Consider the following 24,487-nt stretch of genomic DNA (forward strand, 5'->3'; position numbering starts at 1 on the left):
GAGAATAAACAGAGGAAATGACCATCTCAACAAATGGATTAGATAAACTCTACTGAGTAATCCTAAACAGAGTGCTGCAGTTGCTTTAAACTGAGGTGAAACTGAAGTGAATCAGATGCAAGAATTAGGGTACACCTACAAATGCTAAGTATTAATGGAGACAGGAAATGAGGGGAGAATATATAGTAAGTGCAAAGAGTGTTAATATTTGGGGTATCTTATGTGTCATATTTGCTATTTATATCCCATCTAGTTCAAGATTTATTTTTGTTGACAGTGTTCACCATTCTGAGATTAGTTAAGGCCCCATTAAAACATTGCTTAGGCTATTTATATTGAATGTAACAGGCAGTCAATATTTTAGACTTCTTCAAATGCTTAAGGAAAGGCTAGGATCTCAAATAATTATTCATAGCAGACTTGTAGAACTTTGAGGGCTCATGAGATGTGTCTCATGCATCCTAATGCCTGTTGGAAGCAGTGCTGGGTGGCAGCCAGGTGAATGAAACTTGACCCTTGAAAGGCTGAAGCGATGAGAGGCAAAGGAAGGGATTTTGCAAAACTGGCCAAGAACATGACTACGTCTAAGATCAAAGAAATGTTCTAGGTGGTATGCACACTAGAGTGTTAATGGATTTTTCACTGCCTCTTGTGCCTCCTGATTCTGTTTGCCAGAATTTGACTTTGTTCTTTCTTGACAAAGTGGATTATGTAGCCTTTTGGGGAAGCCTTAAACCCTGGCTAATCTTAGCTAAACTGAAGTGTCCCCTTATCCAGTACTGATGAAAAAAAAAGATTTTCTTAGGTTTAAGCTGATACTTAAAAGTGATCTTCTCCCCTCTGAAAGCATAAAATGGCTGTGTTATTCAGCGTCAACTGTCTACTAAACATTATGCTGCAGCACTTCAATATGAACTCTGTGTGCTTTAGTGCAACCCAGTGAAGTTGGTCTTGTTTATTTCCATTTTCAGGAATGAAAATAGGGGTTCAGAGAGGGTTGGTAACTTGCCAGAAATACTCAGATCCTGTATGAATTTCAATTCTTGTCTGCCTGACTTTATGGGTCACTTACTCTTTCAATCATGAGTTCTTAGGAACCTCCTATGTTCTATCTTAATTTCTAATGTGTGAGTTGTGTACTTTAATGTTTTTGTCTGTAAGGGCTGATTATACTTAGAAATGCTCCATCGGCCATCTTTAACATATACTGAGCATCTCACCTGTAGAAGCTGCTGTGCTGGCTGCTGGAGATGATGCACAGTATGAAATGTCTTGCTTCAAATAACGTATGATGTAGCTGCTTAAAGAGCGGCTGAGACTTCAGAATTGAGGGAAATGTAGAGTAAGAGTGTGATTAAGACAAGTCATCTGAATACACACATTCCTTCTATCTGTCGGGCAGTTCACTAATTCGTTCATCGTAAGCTTCCTTATTAAAAATGCCTTGTCCTGACTTGGGTATTCCTACACCTAGGAGATGCGTAATAACCCATTGGGGAAGACGGAAATAATGACAGCGAGATTTTCATTTCTGTAACCTACTTGTTGAAATGTTTCTGCAGTGGCTTAGCAGAGGAAGTCAAAAATATTTTTAAACTGAGAAAATTGGTATTTTGTAGAATAGCATCTCATTTGAAATTTAATATTTAGAAAGATGTTAGATATATTTCAGTAAGATTCCAAAATATGCCTTAGATTTATTAACTTATTCTCCATCTTTATTTTCTTTCATGTCAACATGTTTATTGTAGCGAAGTTAGGAAAGACAGATACACTTTTTTATATTTGTTAAAAGTCTATAATCAGTGGGGCCAGCCCTGTGGTGCAGCAGGTTAAGCCACTGCTTTGCAATGCCAGCATCCCATATTGGAGCACCAATTCAGGTCCTAGCTGCTCTGCGTCTGATCCAGCCCCCTGCTGATGTGCCTGGGAAGGCAGCAGAAGATAGCCCAAGATGAGACCCAAATGAGAGACCCTAATGGAGTTCTGGGCTCTTTACTTCAGCCTGGGCCAGCCCCAACTGCAGCCATTTGGGGAGTGAACCAGCAATTGGAAAATTCTTCTCTCTCTCTCTCTCTCTCTCTCTCTCTCTTCTCTCTCTCTCTCTCTCTCTCTTTCCTCTCTCTCTTTCTCCCTCTCTCTTTGTCACTCTGCCTTTCAAATAAATCAATCATTTTAAAAAGTCTATAATAAGTAAAAGAAATAAAATGAAGCAGCACAGGGGATAGGTAGAAAAAGATGGGTGTTCACAAGAAGAAACTTAACCTGGGCTGGTGTTGTGGCACAGTGGGTTAAGCTGTTGCCTGCATGACTGGCATCCCTTATAAGTGCCAGTTTGAGCCCCAGCTGTTCCACTTCCAGTCCAGCTCCCTGTTAATGTTACTGGGATGACAGCAGAAGATGACACAAGTCCTTGGACTGCTGCCACCCACGTGGGAGACCCTGATGGAGTTCCAGGCTCTTGGCTTTGACCTTACCCTACCTTGGGTGTTGTGGCCATTTGCAGAGTGAACCAGGGAATAGAAACTCTCTCTCTCTCTCTCTCTCTTTCTCTCTCTCTTTCTCGCCCTGTGTGTGTGTGTGTGTGTGTGTGTCTAACTCTGCCTTTCAAATAAATCTTTAAAATCGTAACAGAGACTTAACTGAAGATATAAAAAACTGAAAGACTTGACAAAAGATGATCTTTGAGCTGTCCTTCTAAGTGCTCCCTGGAACTGCAGCTGATGACTAGAGTGTCAGTTAAGAATCCATGTGACCTTGAATGTGAATGTAATCTGGTTTTTAATTTTTTCAGATTCTAGAAAGCAAAGGATCTTTAAGTTGCTAAAGAATCTTACTATTGGAAGCTCTTCATGTGTATAGCTTTCTTTAAGTCTCACAAATTTTTCCACATTTACTCTTGCTTACATAATTATAACACCAGATTTTATAGTCAAACAATACTTTACAGCTAATCTTTGTCCCTTTACGTGTCACACAAGTATCTGACCCTCAGGAGGTTCAATGACCTTCCTAAAGTTTCCCAGCTGGTTTTTGTTAACCCCACAATAGAATTCAGGTCTACTAGAAACCAACACTTCTCTTGTTGCTTCTCTATTTATCCATCTATCCACAGTTTATTCATTCAGCAAACATATGTTCATCAACAACTATGTGCAGGGTACCATGAGATACATAGAAAAATGAATAAAATACATTTCCTGTCCTCTGGAACAATCTGCTCAACATCTAATTATAACACAAAATATGTTGAAATCATATTGTTGGAAATACGAACAAAATTCCGTGAGAACATTAAAGAGTGAGCATTTAATTATGATTAAGAGATCAGAAAGTGTTCCCCCGGGGTTGTTGCTGAATGTACTAAGATTTTGATGGGCTAAGTAGGATACAGAAAGGGCATGATGAGTTCTGATTGTGATAAGTAATCTAGCTTAGGGTATACAGTCAGGTGGTATTTCAAAGGAGAGGCAGATAATTCTCAGGCTGTAGGGCATAATCATGAATGTTTAAGGTTAGATCAAAGGTTTTTGAATTCTACTCTGTAGTCATTTAGCCTGTCTTACAAGGCTGGAATGTGAATTCCATAAATACAGGGTCAATGTCATATTCCTTTTAATATTTCTAGAAGATACAGAGTAGGTTTTTTTAAATATTAGTTAACTGGATCAGTAAAGATTGCTGGATACATGAATAATCAGTAGAAAACAGTGAGAGAGAGGTCTTTTTCATGGTCTCACTAATGTTTTCAGAAGATAACTTGAGGCATTTTCAAAGTTGATTGGAGACGGCCAGCGCTGCAGCTCACTAGGCTAATCCTCCACCTGCGGTGCCGGCACACCGGGTTCTAGTCCAGGTCGAGGTGGCGGATTCTGTCCCGGTTGCTCCTCTTCCAGTCCAGCAATTTGCTGTGGCCCGGGAGTGCAGTGGAGGATGGCCCAAGTGCTTGGGCCCTGCACCCGCATGGGAGACCAGGAGAAGCACCTGGCTCCTGGCTTCGGATCAGTGCAGCGCACCAGTTGCAGTGCGCCGGCTGCAGCGACCATTAGGGAGTGAACCAATGGAAAAGGAAGACCTTTCTCTCTGTCTCTATCTCTCTCTGTCCACTCTGCCTGTCCAAAAAAAAAAAAAAAAAGTTGATTGGAGAGCTGAGAGCTTAGAGGAAGGGATACCAATTGGCAGACTCTTACAGAATGGTAGAGAAGAGTTCCTCAAAGCCTGAATTTGGGCTCTGACAATAAGGAAAGAGATAAATGGTAAAAATGTGGTAAATGCAGATTCTGTAGGGCTTCATATATTCATTCTGCAAGCATTTAATGAGTATCGAATATTCTGGGCATTGTGTTTATCTTGGGATGGAGAAAATTAAGAAAAAGTTCCTGTACTCGAAGGATTTATTCTGTTGGGGGAGAGAGAATGATAAAATTCATTATACAACATTAAGACCAGGGAAAGAAAATAACATCTGTTAAGTAATGACACTGTATCAACTATTGTGCCACTCAGATATCTGACAGAATCCTCAGTGCCTCACTGGTATTGTCCCCAGCTCTGTTCCGAACTTTCGTAGGTTCCAAGACAGGAGTGCAAATGGGGGCCTGCTTACTTTATAGTAATATTTAACTTATAAAGGACTTTAATAAACTGATGAAGCCTGCTGCTTTCTTGCTTTCACACATACATCATCGTAACAGTCTGGAAGACCAGGTTCAAATTTGGATTCTCAGACGTCTCAGTCCCTCCCTGTGGTGTCCTCACCCGCTTCCCATTTGTGGCTCTACTGCCCACCTGGGCTCCATGCATGCTTTCCACAAAGAGCTACCCTTTGGCCTCTTCTCTGCCCTGGGATATATGCTCATCAGGATCATGTCTCCAACAAAGAGGCATGCAAGACTGGGGGCTGGCTTAGAGGCCTTTGGGCTGGGAATTTCAGAGTCTTGGGTACCTGGGATGTAGCTTGAAAGGAGAGGCATAGGCTCTGGTGAGGGGATACCGCCAGAGGAAGACCATTGTGCAGTGCCCTCATCCCAAGCCTCCTTGCCTTCATCTAAGAACAGTTCTGGATGAGGTAACAGGTTAAGTAGCTTTGCCAGGGTCTATAGGTAGAAAGTGGTAGAACCCAAATTGCATGGTGTTTCTTAGTGCAGAGAGAAGGAGTGAGGGCACGTGAGCCCATACAAGGATGCTGATTAATGAATTGCTTGTGGATAGGATGTAGGGGATGATTAGAGAGGTCTTTCTAGGAGGAAATCTTGAAGGGGTGGGGCAGGGACAGGGCTGGAGGTGCAGGGGAGTATTACCCACAGCCCCTGTTCCATGCCCAGAAGCTATAGGGTGGCCATCACTTTGGTAGGGTTGGAGTTGTGCATACGGATCTGCTGAGGCTGTGTTGAAGTGTTAAGTACCCATAGCCTGATGGCACTAGAAAGGGACATAATCCTAAACACATATAGGTGTAAGGGCTGATGGGAAACTGGAGGGTAAGGAAGGTTTCCTTCCTAAATGAAATGACTCAGAAGTGGCAACTCGTTTACAAAAATAGAGTTCAGAGGGAGGCTCAGGATCCCGGGCTCTGGAAGTGTGGATTACTGGTCAATGATGAGAATATTGGTAGAGGGAGAAAGAAAACAAGTATGACAGAGTCTCGGAGGGTAGGCATTTTTAAGAAGTCAGGAAGGCAGATAACTAGCCAAAAGCAAAATCAAGCGAAAACAAAATCGTGAGCAGCAGAGGTTTCTGAGAGACCAGGAGCCTGGTCTGCTTAGGGGCTTCAGGGCCACATGCCTCAAGTTTGAGAAGGGACTTTCAGGTGCTGTCAGGCTATTAGGTGATACAGGCAAAGAGAGGAGACCCCTGGATTTAGCAATCAGAACTTAGAGTCACTGCGATGGAAACAGTTTGCAGGCATTTGGGGATATAGAATGAGGAAGTAAACGAAGTGAATATGGTTGTTTTTTGAATGTAAGCTTGGCTTCTGGAAATAGAGGAAGATTAGTGACTTGTGCCATGGAAAATTAGTATCTGAAAATGAAATGGATTTTATTGTGATGTGATTATTATTGTTGTTATTAAAATTATTACTGAATATGAGGATATTCTTGGCTGCGAAATAGGAGAGACTGAAGATAGGATAAGTACCATCCCTTTCCCCTCTTGCTCCTTGAGTAGGAGTAAACAGCAGATCCCATCGCTGTGCAAGGCCAGCTGGCCTCAGGAAACCTTGCCCGTTTATGCCAATCATCACAGGAAGCTCGGGGCTTCCAGGTCACCCCTTCCCAGGTGATTCTCACCTCCATGGCATCCGTGGCTCTTTCATCAGTAAGGGCTCTCTGTCCCCCTCCCCTATATTACTTTTCTTCATGCACTTATCACTACTGACATACATATTCACTATTTTTTAAAAGATTTATTTATATATTTGAAAGGCAGAGTTACAGAGAGGCAGAGGCAGACAGATAGAGGTCTTCCATCCACTGGTTCACTTCCCAGATGGCTGCAACGGCCAGAGCTGGGCCAATCCGAAGCCAGGAGCCAGGAGCTTCTTCTGGGTCTCCCACATGAGTGCAGGGGCCCAAGGACTTGGGCCATCTTCTACTGCTTTCCCAGACCATAGCAGAGAACTGGATCAGAAGTGGAACAGCTGGGACTCAAACCAGCACCCATATGGGATGCTGGCACTGCAAGTGGCGGCTTTACCTGGTATACCACAGTGCCAGCCCCCATAAATATTCACTATTTCAGTGTTACTTTTCTGTACCTCCAGTTCCCGGAGCAAGGTCTGACAAAGAGGTTTACTACATCTCTGTGCAATGATGGCGTATAGAGGGAAGGTGGAAGCTGATGGGATGGGATTCCAGAGCAGGGGTTGGCAACCTTTTCTGTCACCAGCCAGATAGTAACTATTTCAAGCTTTTCTTACCACAGTTTCTGTGCCATTCTATTCTTTGTTGTTCTTGTAAATAATCTTTTAAAAATATAAAAGCCATTGCTAGCTCCCAGGCAGCACATAAACGTTGTCTAGACTTGACCATAGCTTGACAACAGCTGTCAAAGTCAAGGAATGAGGATTCAGAGCACAAATGAAGGTGCTTGCTCTGAAAAATAAAAAGGACCCATTTCCTTGGAGAAAACAGAAAAAATAAGAAGAACAGATACGTGAGAGGATTCGTGTCCTGGCATTGCTAGTCTCCTAGTGAGGGGAAGGTGAGTTCTGCAATTGGACGTTAAAAACTTGAAGAATGGGAAAGTTTTGTAAGAATGGGGTGGTTAATCAGACAAGAGGAGTAAGACAGTTGATAAGCAACAGGGAATCCAGCCAGAGTTGCTTAACATAAATGTGTGCTGTGTGCCTGAAGCCAGGGGAAGATAGGAAAATGTGTATCCTGAACATTTAGCTGGTGAATCTTAGACAAGCAGTAGTGAAGCTGCACAAAATGTGCGTGATTGGCCAAGCATCTTCGCTTAGAATAACAGCTGGATTTTCCTCATACGTGTTTTTGATCAAGTTACTTCTAGAAACAGTAAAGAAATGACTCATTTTTGAATTTTAATGTCAACAATTAGCACTTACTACAGGTCTAAACTATGCATTTATTAATGGCTACACTACAGCCATCATCTCATTTCATCGTATTATGTAGGTTGTGTCATTATCTCTGATTTACACAGGAGGGGACTGAAGGTGGAAAAGTTAAGAAACTTACCCAAAGGCACACAGATCTCTTGAGTGGCAGATTCAGATGGACCCAACCAAGTCTGGTTGCTGTCCAATCTCTGCTCTTCACTTAACACAATAGGTGCCAATTAATGAATTGACACCAATACAGAAACAGTCCCTAGGCAGTTATCTCCTTACCCTGTCTTGTTTAGCATTTTTATAGTGCTTTGGATGAAGGCATGGAGAGTGTACTTATCAAATTTCCCAGTAATGTGGAACCAGGAGGAATATGTCAGATAAGAGAATGAGAATACAGGATTATCTGCAATTGGAATGGTTCACCAAAGAAGGAATGTAATTAAGATAAGAATATACTCCTCTGCTGTCTTGGCTGAAGTGTTTGTGGGGAGGAACAAAATGCTTAGAGGTTTTAGTCACCTCACTTTAAGGATTGTGGGGACCTGCAGCTTATCCAGCGGAAGTAAGACAGGGAAGTGACTTGAGGCCACTTCATCGGGGAAACAATTAAAGATGTTCATAAAGTCTTAGCGCAGTAAACCTCATGGCGAGGGGGGAAGTGAGTGAGCACACATTTCTGAAAGATTTGCATACTCCAAGGAGATAAAAAGAACCTTGTTTTGTGTGACTTCTGTAGTCAGAACTAGGGATAGTAAGGATTACAGGGAGCCAGCTAGTATGGGAAATTACTCCCAGCAAATTAAACCAGCTCAGACTTGTAATGGGTTGCATTGGGAATTAATGCATCCTCTATCACTGGACATATTTTAAACCAAGACTGAACTGTCATTTATTAGACCTGATTCTAGGTGATGTGCCGACACTAAGCTTTTACCTCTGAATATGTCCATTAAATAAAATATTTCTGTATTATTTTTCAAAAAAGTAAACTTTCGGCTTTCTTTTCTGTTGCGTTTGCAACTTGATTTAGTACCGTGGTATATACTACAGGACTTCTGTTTTGAAGTTTAGCTGTACAAATTCTGATTTTTCGTTTCAAATGTGAAGATGTTTAGCACACCAAGTTAGGCTTTGATTATTTCTTTGAGAAGGTTGTGTACCTATGTTAACTCTGGTCAAATATTATACTGAATTGGTATGGTTTTCCTGCCGCCTCCTGTGATGTTTTAGTGAGTTCACTCAACAGTCCTGGTGTTCTCTGTGAAGTGACGTTTTATAGAAGTGCATTTTAACAGACTGGATTCTAATGTACATGATGAAGTTTGGTGAGGAGGAACATATCTGTGGCCTTCTTGAGACTGTTATAATTAGTTCTCAAACTTAGACCTGTGATTTGCCTTATTATGTTGTTATCCTGTTTTTGTTTATGTATATTCAGAGTTTTAATTTTTCAACATTATCAATAAAAAGGTAGCTGGATATATGTTTGGAAGTTTCTAGTTTGCTTTCCTAAAGGTATTAAAAACCCTTTTATTGGTTATGATCACTCAATTTTTCTGACATTCATGAACAAAATTGAAGGAAAAACTAGAAAATCTATTTTCAGTTTTAATCATTTAAAGTTTACTTAATAATCAGGGGGCATATTACTTTTATTTTTTAGGTGTAATCCCTTTTCATGGATTTTCAATGTATGGTAAGTTGGACTTTAATATATTCATTGTTTTTATTATAATTTAGAAAATTAAACATAAAGATCACATTTTATATTACATCACCCACACACATACCAGGTTATTATTAACATTTTAGAGCATTGAGTTTACTATTTATTTATATGTCCAATTTAAAAAAATTAAAAATGAAGTATTATCATAATTATGTAGGTGATTACTGTTTGAGAAATTAGAACATACTGTGAAATTTGTTCTGTGGCTTATCATTTTCCAATCCAATGGAATAGAGATCCACCTTAATAGTAAGCTCTAACTAGGGTGAAATCAAGTTGTTTAACCTTTTTGAACTAATTCTCATTTAAGTCTTTCTTAAAAGCAGTTAGTCAGAAAGGATCTCAGGGAAGGCCATGCTGAGACTGACCTCATCATTTCTCCATGATGGCCACCTGCCCAGCAGCGGTTACCTTCCAGGATCCACTCATGCTCAGGAAAATGCATGTGAGGGCTTCAGACCATGCGTGCCCTTTGGGTCTCACCTTTTAATGAGCAATGCAAGAAGCATAATAAAGATTAGCAAACAGAAGAATGCTGTACACCTTAATGCCACTTAATTTTTAAATTTTCATATGTTATGTATAAATTCATTAAACGTTGTCAGCCTCATTATATCTTCCTACTGCCTTTAAGAATAAACAGAAATACGTCAGTTTTTTACATTTATAACAAGAATCAGCAATAAATTAACCTTTTCTTTGAAAAAGCAAGTCAGTGTTCACATCAGATAGTTATGGTGATTGACATAAAACTCTCAGAGCTAGCATACGAATCAGAAGAATCAAAATACGTAGATGCTTAAGATGTGGCTTCTGATGCCTGTACCCCAAATTGGAGAGCCTGGGTACAAGTCCCATCTTCCTGCTAATGTGCCCCCAGAGGAGCAGGTGATGGCTCAAGTAGCTGAGTCCCTGCCACCCAAGTGGGACACCTGGATTAAGCTCCTGGCTCCCAGCTTTGACCTGGCCCAGCACCAGTTGATGAGGGCATTTGGGGAGTGAATCAGTGAATGGGTGTTTGTGTGTGTGTGTGTCTGTGTCTTTGTCTGTGTCTTCCTTTCTCCCTCATTACCTCCCTCTCTCCCCATTTCCTTCCTCATCTTTCTGCCTTTCGATTAATTAAATAAATAAAAATTTATTTAAAACAATTTTAAATACCCAGGGATTTTTACTTTACGCTACCTTAATGGTCACAGAATTATAGTACACCCCATGTTCTTGAGCAACCAAACTTTTATAACATAATCTATAATGTTATAGGGATTTTCAGCATACTTCTTTTATAAATATATGAGGAATTAAAATAGAAAACTTAAAAAGGTTAAGAATAAAATTTTGCCTCTAATAATAAAAATGTAAGCCCTTTTATTCTTCCATTTTACTATTCTAACTGCAAGAAGTTTTCAAGTCAATAGTTTTTAGAAGGTGTGCTGATTGAGTCATCTGGAGGATACTTGATGTCAGGAAGGTTTAAATCTTCTAGCAAAATACAGTACTGATGCTCACTCTGCCTGTTGGCATTTACGGTCACTTACATGGGTGAAGGTTTCTATACCCAAGGGGAAAACATTTGCTAAGGAAACAGATGGTGCAAAATGTTTGACATAGTGTTTATTGATACTATTTTGGAAAACCATTTTAAGCATCCACAAATACTTCAGCAGCAGCCACTTATTTTAGAACCGGTATGCTAGAATAATTACAAATTATTCCTAAGAAATTCCAGTTAGTATTTTACTTCAGTTTTAGTTGCTGTATTTCTTTAAAATTATAATATTTATCTTTTTTAAATTGTTTCTGAACTTTTCTCTCATTTGAACTTCTACTCTCCCATATAGATAAGTTAATAAAGTTTTGTTGTAAGGTGTATATTATGATTTCATAAATAAATTCCTATGGTAAAGTATCTAAATATTTAGGAAGATAATGAGCTAAGTTTGTATTTATGGAAAAACCCAACAGACACAGATACTTAAGATTAAAAATTAAGGGACTGGCACTGTGGCATAGTAGGCTAAGCCTCTGCCTATGGTGCTGGCATCCCATATGGGTACCAGTTCATATCCTGGTTGCTCCTCTTCTGATCCTGGTCTATGCTTATGGCTTGGGAAAGCAGTGGAGGATCCAAGTACTTGGGCCCCTGCACCCACATGGAGACCTGGAAGAAGCTCCTGGATCCTGGCTTCAGATCGGTGTAGCTCCAGCCATTGTGGCCATTTGAGGAGTGAACCAGCAGATGGAAGACCTCTCTCTCTTTCTCTGCCTCTGCCTCTCTGTTACTCTTCCCCTCAAATAAATAAAAATCTTTCATAAAAAAGATTAAAAATTAAGTCATGTAAAAGATTTTTTACATATGATATTTAATGGACTAAGGCTTTTCCATTTCATACCTGTATAAGAGAATATGTGTGTGTATCACAATGCTTTTTCTTTTTTTTTTATTTATTTATTTTTTTGACAGGCAGAGTGGACAGTGAGAGAGACAGAGAGAAAGGTCTTCCTTTGCCGTTGGTTCACCCTCCAAATGGCCGCTATGGCCGGATTACGTTGCCTATCCGAAGGCAGGAGCCACGTGCTTCTCCTGGTCTCCCATGGGGTGCAGGGCCCAAGCACTTGGGCCATCCTCCACTGCACTCCCGGGCCACAGCAGAGAGCTGGCTTGGAAAAGGGGCAACCGGGACAGAATCCGGCGCCCCGACCGGGACTAGAACCCAGTGTGCTGGCACCGCAAGGCGGAGGATTAGCCTAGTGAGCCGCGGCGCCGGCCAATGCCTTTTCTTAGGTTGTTATTGTAATTAGAACTGAGTTATTCTTTTTAAATACATGTAATATCCTAATTTGGGCTATTTTAATAAGCAGCCAATTATTTTGATAATAAAATGAGTTTTTAAAATTTAGTTTTAAAGTGGGAGGACATGCTTTTCTGTTTTTGAATTTCTTTGTGTATAATTTTTTCTATATATTTACAAGTAGTTTTTATATATATATAATTAGATATTGACTCCCCTGAAAATAATTTGTTTCTTTTGCCCTTCAGAAGAAGTAAAATTTTTCACTTGCAATGCTAGTTTTTGAAAATTTATCCCTTGGTAATACATGCTTTGTCCATTTTCCCAACTAATTGAATTTTCTTGTAAAAATATTTTACCATTTTCCTTTTACTTTGACAAAAAGAAGAGAACTAAACTGGCCCCACTGATTTCCCTGCTTACCTAATGCCTCCTGCACTCTGGGCATGACTGACAGAATATACAGCCCCACAACTTCAGATTTGCCCAGTTTATAGCCTTTGAAATTTCTACCTATGAGGAACGCATTTTTTCTTAACATTTAATGCAGTTTTTGTGTCTGCATTCCAATTACACGTGTGGTTATGCTGCCTAAAGTTCTTGAGCTTGAAGATGCGAAGCGGGACCGTGTTTGTCAGTGTGGCACGTGGTGAAGTCAGCCTCTGAAATGAGCGCCTCTGACATCAGCTGTGGAGAAGCTAGCTGACTCCCCCGTGCTCCAGTGCCAAGACGCTGTACAAAGGAAAACTCAATTTAACGCTCACTAGGGAAAGAAATCATTGCCTGAAGATGGTTTTATTTTAAGTTGGTGAAAGCTATCCTGATTCATATGGAGATAGGCCAATATGGACCAAGAATGGAAAACCACTTCTCAAAATTTTTATTTTCAAGTTGTATTAAGGGAAGACCATGGTTGTAAAAGTCACAAATCATCTTACAGTGTACTTACCTGAATCCCCACGTTAAAAATCTTGAAGCAGCCTGAGTTCTCAAGTGAAACTGAATCGTCTATCACTTTCTTACTACTTCAGTTAAAAAAAAGAGGTGTGATTTTAGGCAGTGTTCTAAAGTTACTTTGAACTTTTAATAGCCTTATATAATTCCATTATGTTATTCCTAGTCTACTGTGAAATTGGAATTACAATAGTTTATAATTTACCCCTTTTTATGATATTTAATGGCTGTTGAACTTTTCACATGTGAATAAACACTCTTTTCCAAAGAGCTTTTCCAAAGCTATCCATAATTCTAAACTTGTCTATGAATGACTATGATTACAACAAAATATTGATTTATTATTTTATATTTCACAATTTTTTAAATTTAGTAATTTTGCAATATTACCAATTGTTTTTCTTTCAGTTGCACCACTTTGTTTTCTATACCATGAGCCTTACAAATTGTATCAGATATTCCGTGAGATGTATGTGCGTTTTTTCTTCAGACTCCATTCGATCTCTTCTCATCCTTCTGTAAGTTCAAAGAAAATTGGATTAAATCCAACTCTTACCTATTCTTTCTTTCCTTAAAAAAAAAAAGTCACCAATTTAATTATAGAGCATAAAGTTTAATTTGTGATGATAGGCAGCATGTCTTTATGGAATTAAATGATCAAGAAGAGATTAATATTTAAATATTCTGGTAATAATTAAGAAAAAGTCTATCAGCTGCACTTAAATTATCATCTATATATGAAGAGAAAAACATAGGTAGTATGTATTATTTTCTTTGATAAAAATTCCTGTCTTCTTTCCTTATTTCCCCTTTATGAAATGAGGTTATTTATATACTGTACTGTACTGTAGAGAATTGACCAAGCTGCTAGAGCAGTTAGTACTGGCTCTTAGCAGGTGTTCGTTAACTAAATAACTATTGTTATTGATATTATTGGTGTTGTTGTTTTCATTATAATCATCACCTTGTTAATGAAACTCAAACATTTATTTATCAATTTTTCAATTTTATGTTGGGCTGATTATCAGTATCGTAGTAGATTTTCTTTGTGTTTATTTAATACCAGGCTCTTTGACCTCAATATGAGACTCTAGAAAAAGCAAGTTGAACATTTTATCTGGTTTATTTTGGCTGCTCTTTTATCATATCTTTTTCCCCCTCCCATAAGCCTGAGTAAAGGTGGTGTTTATTTCAATTAAGCTTTTTCTCCACTTTGAATCTGCTTTGGTTCACTAGTGGGTAATTTGACTGCCTCTCCAGGAGACACATTCACTGCCAAATTTTCCCAAAGAGGAGACCATGTCACTGCTACTAAATTTAATAGCCGTTCCTTATCCCCACAGCGTAAGCATATGTATTCCTATCCTACCTCCCCCAGCTTTCAGTTTTGTTCTTGTAAGTTGCTAGTGAAAGTTGGCAACTAAAAGAACTCCAAGATGTTACAGATAAACAAAGCACTAGCAATTATTTTGAGTTTCTTCTCTTAACAAGAATTTTAATTCTTATCTTACATTAATGTTTAATCTAGAATAATCTGAAATAGTAATAATAATTTTAGTCCTCCTACTTTCTATATCACATTCCTAGCAATTTCAGATTCTTAAATTTAATATTCTATGCCATCTTAGGCATCAGAGTCCCAAGAGAACTGGCTGTTCAGTACACACCATGGTGCTCTCCTGGTGCAGAGCACTAAAGTCTGTCACTGGGCAGCCCTAGATGGCTCCTCTGTCGCCACGCTGGCCCTGAGGTGTCCCTTTGCAGATAATTGATTGGCCGAACCCTCCTCTGCGCTCTCTTTTATACCATGGAATAAAGACTTAAGGCGGTCATCTGCTTTTCTGGCTTGTAGCCACACGGAACTATTTGGAGTCATGACAGCCTTTTTTCTTCAGAAACTCAAAGAGAGGATTAAAATTTCTTTACAAAGATCAACCCTGAGGAATGCTGAGCCGCAAGAAAGACTTTATTCAGAGTTGTCAAATAATAATGCACTTGAAAAACCATCTGCTTAAGTTGGTTGCTTCTTGTACTTTACAAACAATGCCCTTTTAAAGAAGTAGATTTTGATTAAAAAAAAAAAAGTCTTGATACTACCTCCTGATGCACATGTCAAGCAGGCAGTAGTCTTTTCCTGGGGGTGGATTTCAAAGAGAGAGAGAAAAGCAAGAAATATTTTCCCCAGTGGATGGCACTGAAGGGGAGCGGCCAAATGGAGGTGAAGAGTAAGGGGTGTGGCCACAGCACTGGGAAATACCTGGAAACTGGAATGCATCCAGGGAAAAAAAAATTAACTAATTTTGCTGGGCCTAAGTGATAACTCATGGCTTGCAAAGTAGAAGATTCTCTGTAAAAAATCACATATTGGGCTACGTGGGGAGCCTTAGTGTGTCCGTGAGTGTGAGTATACATAAAGAAGGAGAGAGTTTACGTCTAAATACACATTAGAATTCCACTAGTGCATTCCTTATTTTTGGTTCTTACCTATATGAAGAATCTTTATGTTGATGATAGTCTTTTTCTTTTTCTTTTGATTAATTTGTTGGCATAATTAATCTTTAAATACTAAAATATCCATTTCTCTTCTAATTTACTATTATATCCAGGGTATTGTGTCACTCTGTTTGCTGTTTGAAAGTCTTCTTCAAACTTACCTCCCTCAACTCTTTTATCATCTACGAGAAATTGGGGCTCAACCGTGAGTATTTTTCTCTCATTGTTGAAGGATAAAGTTTCACATCAGAAAGCTCTTTTTTTCATCTTTGTAAAGCACTTACAAACATTCATTATTGCTTCAGAGAAATTAAGCTGTTTCACCAATAAAATGATAATTATCAAGTAATAAATTATAAGGGCATCCTATCAAAAATTCTTGGAAGAATTACCAAGATCCTAATAAAGTCTTATTTACTAACATTTTTGTGACTGGTACAGGAATCACCAAAATGCTCTAATTCCTATTCATAATAGAAAGTGTTGTTGAAAACTGAGGCAAATGTTTTTGGAAACAAATATTTCCAGAGAAATGTGATAATAGTGTGTAGGCTAAATCAATCAGAGAACAAGCTATGAAAGCTATATAAGTTAAAGTTTCCTGTCTCTTGTCAAAGGAAACCAAATCAGTTATCCACCAATGACTGTGATTTCTCCTTCTAAAAGTTTGAGTTTTGTTACTGGATCTCAGTATGAGGTATAGGTCAATATGTAGAGCAATTCTGGACTTCAATATTGCTGGTTCAGTCTCTCTTTAAAGAAAAATGTCTGAAACAACAGAAATTTCCAAATGATTTATCAATGTTTTGTTCCTGTCTTTATGAGCAACCATTTTCCTCTATTAAGGAGGGCCTTTTTGAAAAGAGCATTAACTCTTTGAAGCTATTAAAGGAAATAGAATTCTGTAGTATCTGTCTTACCACAATTGCATCTGCAGCAGATGGATGGTGGAGTGGGTGGAAATCTAACCCAGATTCAAATTCCATTTCAGTTTGGCTGTGTAATCTTGGTGAAGTTATGTAATTCATCTAAGTCTCAATTTCTTTATCCTTAAATTAAGGTAATTCAATGTCTTCATCTTAAAAATGAAGAGGATTCATAGCCTCAATGAGTTATCTCAACATGAAATGATTATAGAGATAGAGACAAATGGAAAGAGAGGTACCTCCTTTCTATGAGGTACCACTGAATTTCAGACATCTCTGAAATGCCACTTCAAAATAATCCCTAATTGGCCGACGCCGCGGCTCACTATGCTAATCTTCCCCCTGCGGCGCCTGCACCCCAGGTTCTAGTCCCGGTTGGGGCGCTGGTTCTGTCCAGGTTGCTCCTCTCCCAGTCCAGCTCTCTGCTGTGGCCTGGGAGTGCAGTGGAGATGGCCCAAGTACTTACACCCTGCACCCGCATGGGAAACCAGGAGGTACCTGGCTCCTGGCTTTAGATCGGCACAGTGTGCCGGCCATAGCGGCCATTTTGAGGTGAACCAATGGAAAAGGAAGACCTTTCTCTCTGTTCTCTCTCTCTCTCTCACTGTCTAACTCTGCCTGTCAAAAAAAATAAATCCCTCATTTCATCTATTAATAAGATTTTTCCTTTGAGGCCATTAACAAACAGGATTCTATTCATGATTAAGATTATAAAATAAGAATGTGGCAGAAATAGTTTATATTAAGCAAGATTTTTTTAATAAACTTGTAAATTGACTTCTCTTGTTGTGAAAAGAATATTGGAGTATAACTAGGCTTTTCTTTAAAGGATGAAGAAATTCAGTTCTCTGCTAGAAACTAAAATTCTTAATTTTTTCTATCCTATTTATACATTTTAATCATTTCAAGAAATGTGTATTTCAATGACGTAATAAACATTCAAATTCTTATGCAGGAGGAAGTATAGAAGTTTCAATTTTTGAGGTAAAAAGCAGTCTTTAAAAGGCTTTTATAAATGAAAACTGATACTGTTAGAAGATTTGAAAGGAAGAACAACAAGAGAGAGAGAGAGTCTGAGAGAGAGCTACATCTTCCACCTGCTGATTCGCTCCCCAAATGACTGCAACAGTCAGGGCTGGGCCAGGCCCAAGCCAGGAGCCAGGAACTCCATCCTGTTCTCCTGCATGGATGGCAAAAACTCAATGCTCCCTTTCCATTCACATTAGCAGGGAGTCGTCTGAAGGCAGAGTACCCAGTACTCAAACCAGCGCTCTGATGTGGGATACACGCATTGCAAGTAGTGGCTTGACCCACTGTACCACAATGCCTGCTGTGGAAGGTTTTTAATTTTTAATTTTTTTTAAGATCTAAGATTAGGGGCCTGTGCTGTGGCGTAGTGGGTAAAGCTACCACGTGCAGTGCCAGCATCCCAAATGGGCACTGGTTCAAATCCCAGCTGCTCCAATTTCAACCCAGCTCCCTGCTGATAGCCTGGGAAAGCATTAGAAGATAGCCTAAGGGTGTGGGCCCCTGCACCCACGTAGGGGACCCGGAGGAAGCTCCTGGCTCCTGGCTTTGGATTGGCCCAGCTTTGGCCATTGCGGCCAATTGGGGAGTGAACCAGCAGATGGAAGATCACTCCCTCTCCTTCTCTCTCTGCATCTCTGCCCTTCAGATAAATAAATAAATCTTAAGAAAAAAAGGTAGGAATACTAAACTTTAAAAAAAGATAGACAATTAGCTTATCTACTTCTTGAGTATGTGTCCGTAGTTTGTGCATTTTATCTAGGTTACTGTATTTAGGAACGTAAAGTTAATCACTTAGTAGCCATAGGATCAGCAGTGACATTACCTCTTCTTTTACTCCTGAGATTGGTATTTGTACTGTCACTCTCTCTCTCTTGATTATTCTGCCTTGAGATTTATCAGTTTCATTCATTTTTGGAAAGAAACGCTTTGAGTTCTGTTGCTTTTTCTCTATTGTTTTTCTGTTTCATTTTCACTGGTACTATTTTTAACTTTTTAACTGTGTTTTTGAGAGACACAATAGGGTTTTTTTTTTTTTTTAATTTTTGACAGGCAGAGTGGACAGTGAGAGAGAGAGAGAGAGAAAGGTCTTCCTTTTCCGTTAGTTCACCCCCCAATGGCTGCTGCGGCCGGCGCACCGCACTGATCCGAAGCCAGGAGCCAGGTTCTTCTGGTCTCCCATGCGGGTGCAGGGCCCAAGCACTTGGGCCATCCTCCACTGCCCTCCTGGGCCACAGCAGAGAGCTGGACTGGAAGAGGAGCAACCGGGACAGAATCTGGCACCCCGACTGGGACTAGAACCTGATGTGCCGGTGCCGCAGGCGGAGGATCAGCCTATTGAGCTGCGGCGCTGGCCAACACAATGGGTTTTACAATATGTATCTTTAAGTATTCCCATTCTACTTTCAAATGAACTCCAGGAATGGATGGCTTCACTGGCAGGCCCTACCAGATATCTCAGGAGGAAGTAGTATCCATCCTTGTTTTGATGTGAGTACTGTCAGGGTCTTTGCCTTTAGTTCTGACCAGTTTATGGTGTGAGTAGAGATGCATTTCCTTGGATTATCCTGGTTAGGGTTTGCTGTTTGTGTCTTTTAACAAATGGAGATGTTTTCTCCTTCTTGGGTTCCAGTGGCACATATGTTAAAACTTTGGTATCGTCCTACAGGCCACTGAAGCTTTACTCACTTCTTTTTCAATCTGTTTTTCTATGATTCAGACTGGACAGTTTCTGTTGATCTACACTCAGATTCTGTGGCTCTTTACTTAGTCATTTCCATTTTGCTGTTGGACCCTTCTAGTGAGGTTTTTTTATTTTCTTCTTACATTCAGGGGGTTTTTTGGTATTTTTTTTTTTTTTTTTTTTGACAGGCAGAGTGGACAGTGAGAGAGTGAGAGAGAGAGAGAGACAGAGAGAAAGGTCTTCCTTTGCCGTTGGTTCACCCTCCAGTGGCCGCCGCGGCCGGCACGCTGCGGCCGGCGCACTGCGCTGATCCGATCGCAGGAGCCAGGTGCTTCTTTTGGTCTCCCATGGGGTGCAGTGTCCAAGCACTTGGGCCATCCTCCACTGCACTCCCGGACCACAGCAGAGAGCTGGCCTGGAAGAGGGGCAACCGGGACAGAATCCGGCACCCGACTGGGACTAGAACCTGGTGTGCCTTTGCCACAAGGCAGAGGATTAGCCTAGTGAGCCGCAGCGCCGGCTGGTATTGTATTTTTTTAACACTACAATTTGGTTTTTCTTTATATAAAACTTAGAGAACTATACACTAATAAGGGTGCACATAAATTATAAAAGTCAACAGATTTTATTTTTAAAAGATGAGGGCCGGTGCCGCAGCTCACTAGGCTATTCCTCCGCCTTGTGGTGCCGGCACACCGGGTTCTAGTCCCAGTCGGGGTGCCGGATTCTGTCCCGGTTGCCCCTCTTCCAGGCCAGCTCTCTGCTGTGGCCCGGGAGTGCAGTGGAGGATGGCCCAAGAACTTGGGCCCTGTACCCCATGGGAGACCAGGAGAAGCACCTGGCTTCTGCCATCGGATCAGCGCGGTGCGCTGGCCGCAGCACGCTGGCCGCGGTGGCCACTGTGGGGTGAACCAATGGCAAAGGAAGACCTTTCTCTCTGTCTCTCTCTCTCACTGTCCACTCTGCCTATCAAAAGAAAAAAAAAAAGATGAGGCTATGTTATCTGTATATGAAGAGAGGAATTATGGCACTATTCTAATAAGACACTTTGAAGATTCAAATAAAATGAAACTAGTTGAAGTTAATGATTTAGACTTAAAATCAAGTGCATTTTTAAGCATTAAAATATGTCTTGTACATCTGTAAAGGGATATTCTTAAACCAGCAAAAAACTTAATTCATTAGTACTGTGGAATAAATGTACATTTTTATATTTGAGCAATAATTACCAAGTATTGAAGAATTTCTAAAACTTGGGGATCTTTTCCAGTCTTAAGAGAATTGACACAATCACACTCAGGGACTATCTCTGGGTCCCTTTTTCTCTTTTAAGAGAGTATCGGTGGTATCTACTGACATAAATTCTAATACTTCCAGCACAGAGTCAGTCATATCATATGTAGATTCTAATAGAAAATACAGAAATGTGAGGGACTAGTTGTCAAGATACCAGAGCCCAAAATCTCATTTCCTGATTTTAGAAATAAGCTGTTGTTATATAACATACTTAAGAATAGTAGGATCTCATATATTATAGAATTTTTTTGTTTTTAGCAAAATGGAATTAAATTGAATTTTCTCATTGATCTTTCGGAATTTTGATATCTTCCTTACTAAAACAAGGAAATCATTTTTAAATCAGAAATCTATTTCTAATGTCTTTTACAGCTTTAAAACTGTTTGCCTTTGTCTTTCAGAACTCCTGTTATTTTATTTTATTCATCCAATTTGACTGAAATATAGGAATATAATTTATGAATTGAAAAATACGAAATTATCAAACCATTCTTTCAAGTGATAAAAAAAATTCAAATTATAAGTTATCGTGCTTACCTGGAATTGTTAAGAAGTGTTAGAAGATGAGCTCATTGATAGTTAATTAATGCATGTTCTGAAAAGCCAAATGTAGGGCCTGATGCTGTGGTGTAGTAGGCTAAGCCTCCACCTGCGGCACCAGCATCCCATATGGACACCGGTTCGTGTCTACACTGCTCCTCTTCCGATCCAGCTCTCTGCTATGGCCTGCAAAAGCACTAGAAGATGGCCCAAGTACTTGGGCCTCTGAACCCACATGGAAGACCCATAAGAAGCTCTGGCTCCTGGCTTCAGATCGGCCCAGTTCAGGCCATTGCAGCCATTTGGGGAGTAAATCAGTGGATAGAAGACTTTTCTCTGCCTTTCCCTCTTCCTGTCTATAACTCTACCTCTCAAGGAAATAAATCTTAAAAAAAAAAAAAAAGAAAGAAAGAAAAAATCCCAAATATAGGGGCCAGGCTGTGGTGCAGCAGGTTGAGACACTGCTTGTGATGTTGGTGCCTCATATCAGAGTGCTGGATCGAGTCCAGGGTGCTCCGGTTCTGACCCAGCTCCCTGCTAATGTGCCTGGGAAAGCAGTTAAATATGGCACAGGTACTAAGTACTCAGGCCCTTGCCACACACGTGGGAGACCTGGACAGAGTTGCAAACTCTTAGCTTTAGCCTGACCCAGTCCTGGCCTTTCCAGCCATTTAGGGAATGAGACAGCAGATGGGAAATTCTCTGTGTGTGTGTGTCTCTCTCTATCTCTCTATCTCTGTAAGAGTGGGTTTTGTAAAGGGCTGAACTCAGGAGCAAGCATCTATAATTCTTTTTCTTCGTACTTATAGACCAACTGAAGAAGTCATGGTTTCTCACCGTGCGCTTTTGTAGCTTCGGGGAAAGGACTTGAGTTTCAAATGCCCAAGTGACCTCTGAGATTCTCAAAGGAGTTACCTTAACAACAGGAATAGTTGGGCCCTTCTGATACTGCCTTTTTGGTGAAAAATCCTAGTTGATAAAATTAATCTTCATTTTTCTTTGCTTACAGACTCCGCATATCATTTAAGTGGATGGCTCGCGCTTTCTCTGGATACTTAGCTACAGATCAGCTCCTGCTTTTGTGGGATAGAATCCTGGGATACAACTCTCTGGAAATTCTTGCTGGTAAGGCTTAATTACTTCTCTGTAAAACACATGCCATTTCTGTAGTAAGGACCTTTTCTTTTCTAAAAGTGACCTCATGTAGTTAGTTTGAGTCGACACTTGTCATATTTTTTCATTGTTAAAAGAAACCGGTTGTTCTAATTCATTACATAATAGACATATCTGACTTAAAGGACAAGTACTAAGGTTCTACCATGTTGATATTTTTGCCTAGGCCCCAAACCAGCCTCTCCTGACTCCTTCTTGGCTCCCTGGAAAGCCCATTTTCCCCTTCCCCTCACTTCCCCTTCCCTTGTCTTCCTTCTCCTGTCCCCTCCTCTAGTCCAGCCAGGGCTTGCTGTCTCCCAGCGCAGTGCGAGGCCTGTGCAGCAGAGTAGAGCTCTATTTCCATTCTGCTGCAGACCCTCCTGGCTGTGTTAACGCTCTGTTCTTGGCCTTTCTCAACTACTGCACTTCTGCAGCTGCTGTAGTTGATGCAACTGGAGTGAGTGTATTCAAGTCATGGCCCTACTGCTTGTTCCAGCCTATACTGCCAGTGTGCACCCTGGGAGGCAGCAGGTGAGGGCTCTTGTACTTGGGTCCCGGCCACCCCTGTGTGGGAGACCTGGAATGAGTTTCCAGCTCCTGGCTTCAGCCTGGCCCAGCCCTGGTTTTTGTAGACATTTGTGGAATGAACCAGCAGATTCTTTTAAACATTTCTGACAAGAGTCTGTCTCAGTGCTTCAGTGTTGGGTAATCCCTGATTTCCCATGAAGCCAGTGCCATTTCTTGTTAATACAGTTTAAATGTATCGAGCTTTTTCTGCTCCCACAACTTGCCTCTCCCCAGATCTTCTATTTCAGGTTAAGTAGCTGTGTTTTCTGCTACTATTTCTCAAGTGACAGGAGTTTAGACCATCTACCAAATAACTCTCCTCTGGGTAATCCAGAAATTTTAAAGACTAGTGTATGTAGCTTTGGATAGCATTTTAAGAGGACATTAGAGCATATCAAAGAACTGGGTTCAATAAAAAAATGGCTCTTTCAATGTCAACTGAAAGGTCAAGATGTTTTATACCTTGAAAGAAATGTTGAATTAGAATACCTTTAAGGCCTCTCTCATTCTGTGCCTTATCACCTCTAATCAAGTTGAAGGAAAAGAGAAATAGTGCATGTTGAAGACTGTGTTTGCTATAAGGACAGAACTCTGCTATGTGGTGAATATGTTCATGAGAGAGTTACTGATAGACGGGTAGAAATGAAATACACGCTGCTGTGCTTAACTGCTCCATGAATGCTTTGTAAAAGGTGACAGGGAGGTATTCTAGAGCATAGAAATGGAGCTAAATTAAAGGGAGCTCCCCTACCATGAAATTCAGATAAAAGCTGCAGGGTAATTTCATGAAGCTGTATACAGATTAGTTTTGATTATTTCATATGTTTTCAGTAATGAATATTTTGGCACCACTTTTTTTTTATCAAATGAATTATTGTCAAAATATTTTAATAAAAATTACTGGCTTTAATTATTAATTAACTAGAGCCTTCTGAAGAATAGTTTAAAGCAAAAGGTGTCTTAATGTTCATGATAGAGCTGCTTCAATTTAAAATAATTAATATGGTTTAGAAGACCAAAAGTAAGTATCAGAGTTTCTGTATTTCATCTGAAGCATGTTTCAGTGGAAAACATCCCAAAATATAGAGCTTTCTCCTTGGCAAACAAACCTATTCTGTGGAAGGGTTGGGCAAACCAAACACGAAGCCGACAGAAAGGAACTGCTGTGATGTGACACCAAGATAAATAAAGGTGGTGAGCACACAGGCATTGTGGGTGTTCTGGAAGCTGAGGTCAGTTAGTGCACTGCTCTTTCCCCCTGTGTCTGCCTTTGGGAAAACAGCTTCCTGCTCTGTAAAACTCTTTCCTGTTACAATGGAAAGGTGGCCATCCTGCTTTGGCAGCTCTTTCAATTATACACAAAAAAAGGAAATAGCGATCATGTTCCTTAGGTCCTAAATGTCTCCACTGGACACAATAATTCCAGATATCAGGAAGGTATAAAGAATTGCTGGTCCACAGAAATCATTTCCTTGATATTCTTTTAATCAAGAAGTGCAGTGACTTTAAAATATTTGAATTTCTTCTTGTCGATTAAATTCTTTTCCCCAGACTTCTTATGTCCCTTGTTACACACTGCATGATTCCAGATTACTTGACTTTATAGATTGTTTTACTACTACCAACTGTCTTTTTTTTTCTTCTAGAATTTTCTTCTTTACTACTAGTGCTTTTTTACCAGGCCATCCAAACTCTCTGGTCCCCTAGAAAAATGCCTGTGCTTCCCAGGTGCTGAGTGCATACTCCCTCCTTCTA

At 40.1% G+C, this 24,487-nt stretch overlaps 1 protein-coding gene across 4 annotated transcripts in view; it reads left to right on the forward strand.

Annotated features, from left to right (window-relative positions):
- TBC1D19 (TBC1 domain family member 19) overlaps positions 1-24,487 on the forward strand; it is a 177,480-nt gene that overhangs the window by 150,114 nt on the left and 2,879 nt on the right. For all 4 annotated transcript variants that reach the window (XM_051842268.2, XM_051842305.2, XM_051842295.2 and 1 more), the window contains 4 exons: positions 9,240-9,272; positions 13,457-13,566; positions 15,655-15,746; positions 22,023-22,138. In XM_051842268.2, coding sequence (XP_051698228.1) covers positions 9,240-9,272; positions 13,457-13,566; positions 15,655-15,746; positions 22,023-22,138 — 351 coding nt within the window. The remainder of the gene's footprint in view (positions 1-9,239; positions 9,273-13,456; positions 13,567-15,654; positions 15,747-22,022; positions 22,139-24,487) is intronic.

Source organism: Oryctolagus cuniculus, chromosome 2 (assembly GCF_964237555.1).
Source record: "Oryctolagus cuniculus chromosome 2, mOryCun1.1, whole genome shotgun sequence".
Taxonomy (NCBI): domain Eukaryota; kingdom Metazoa; phylum Chordata; class Mammalia; order Lagomorpha; family Leporidae; genus Oryctolagus; species Oryctolagus cuniculus.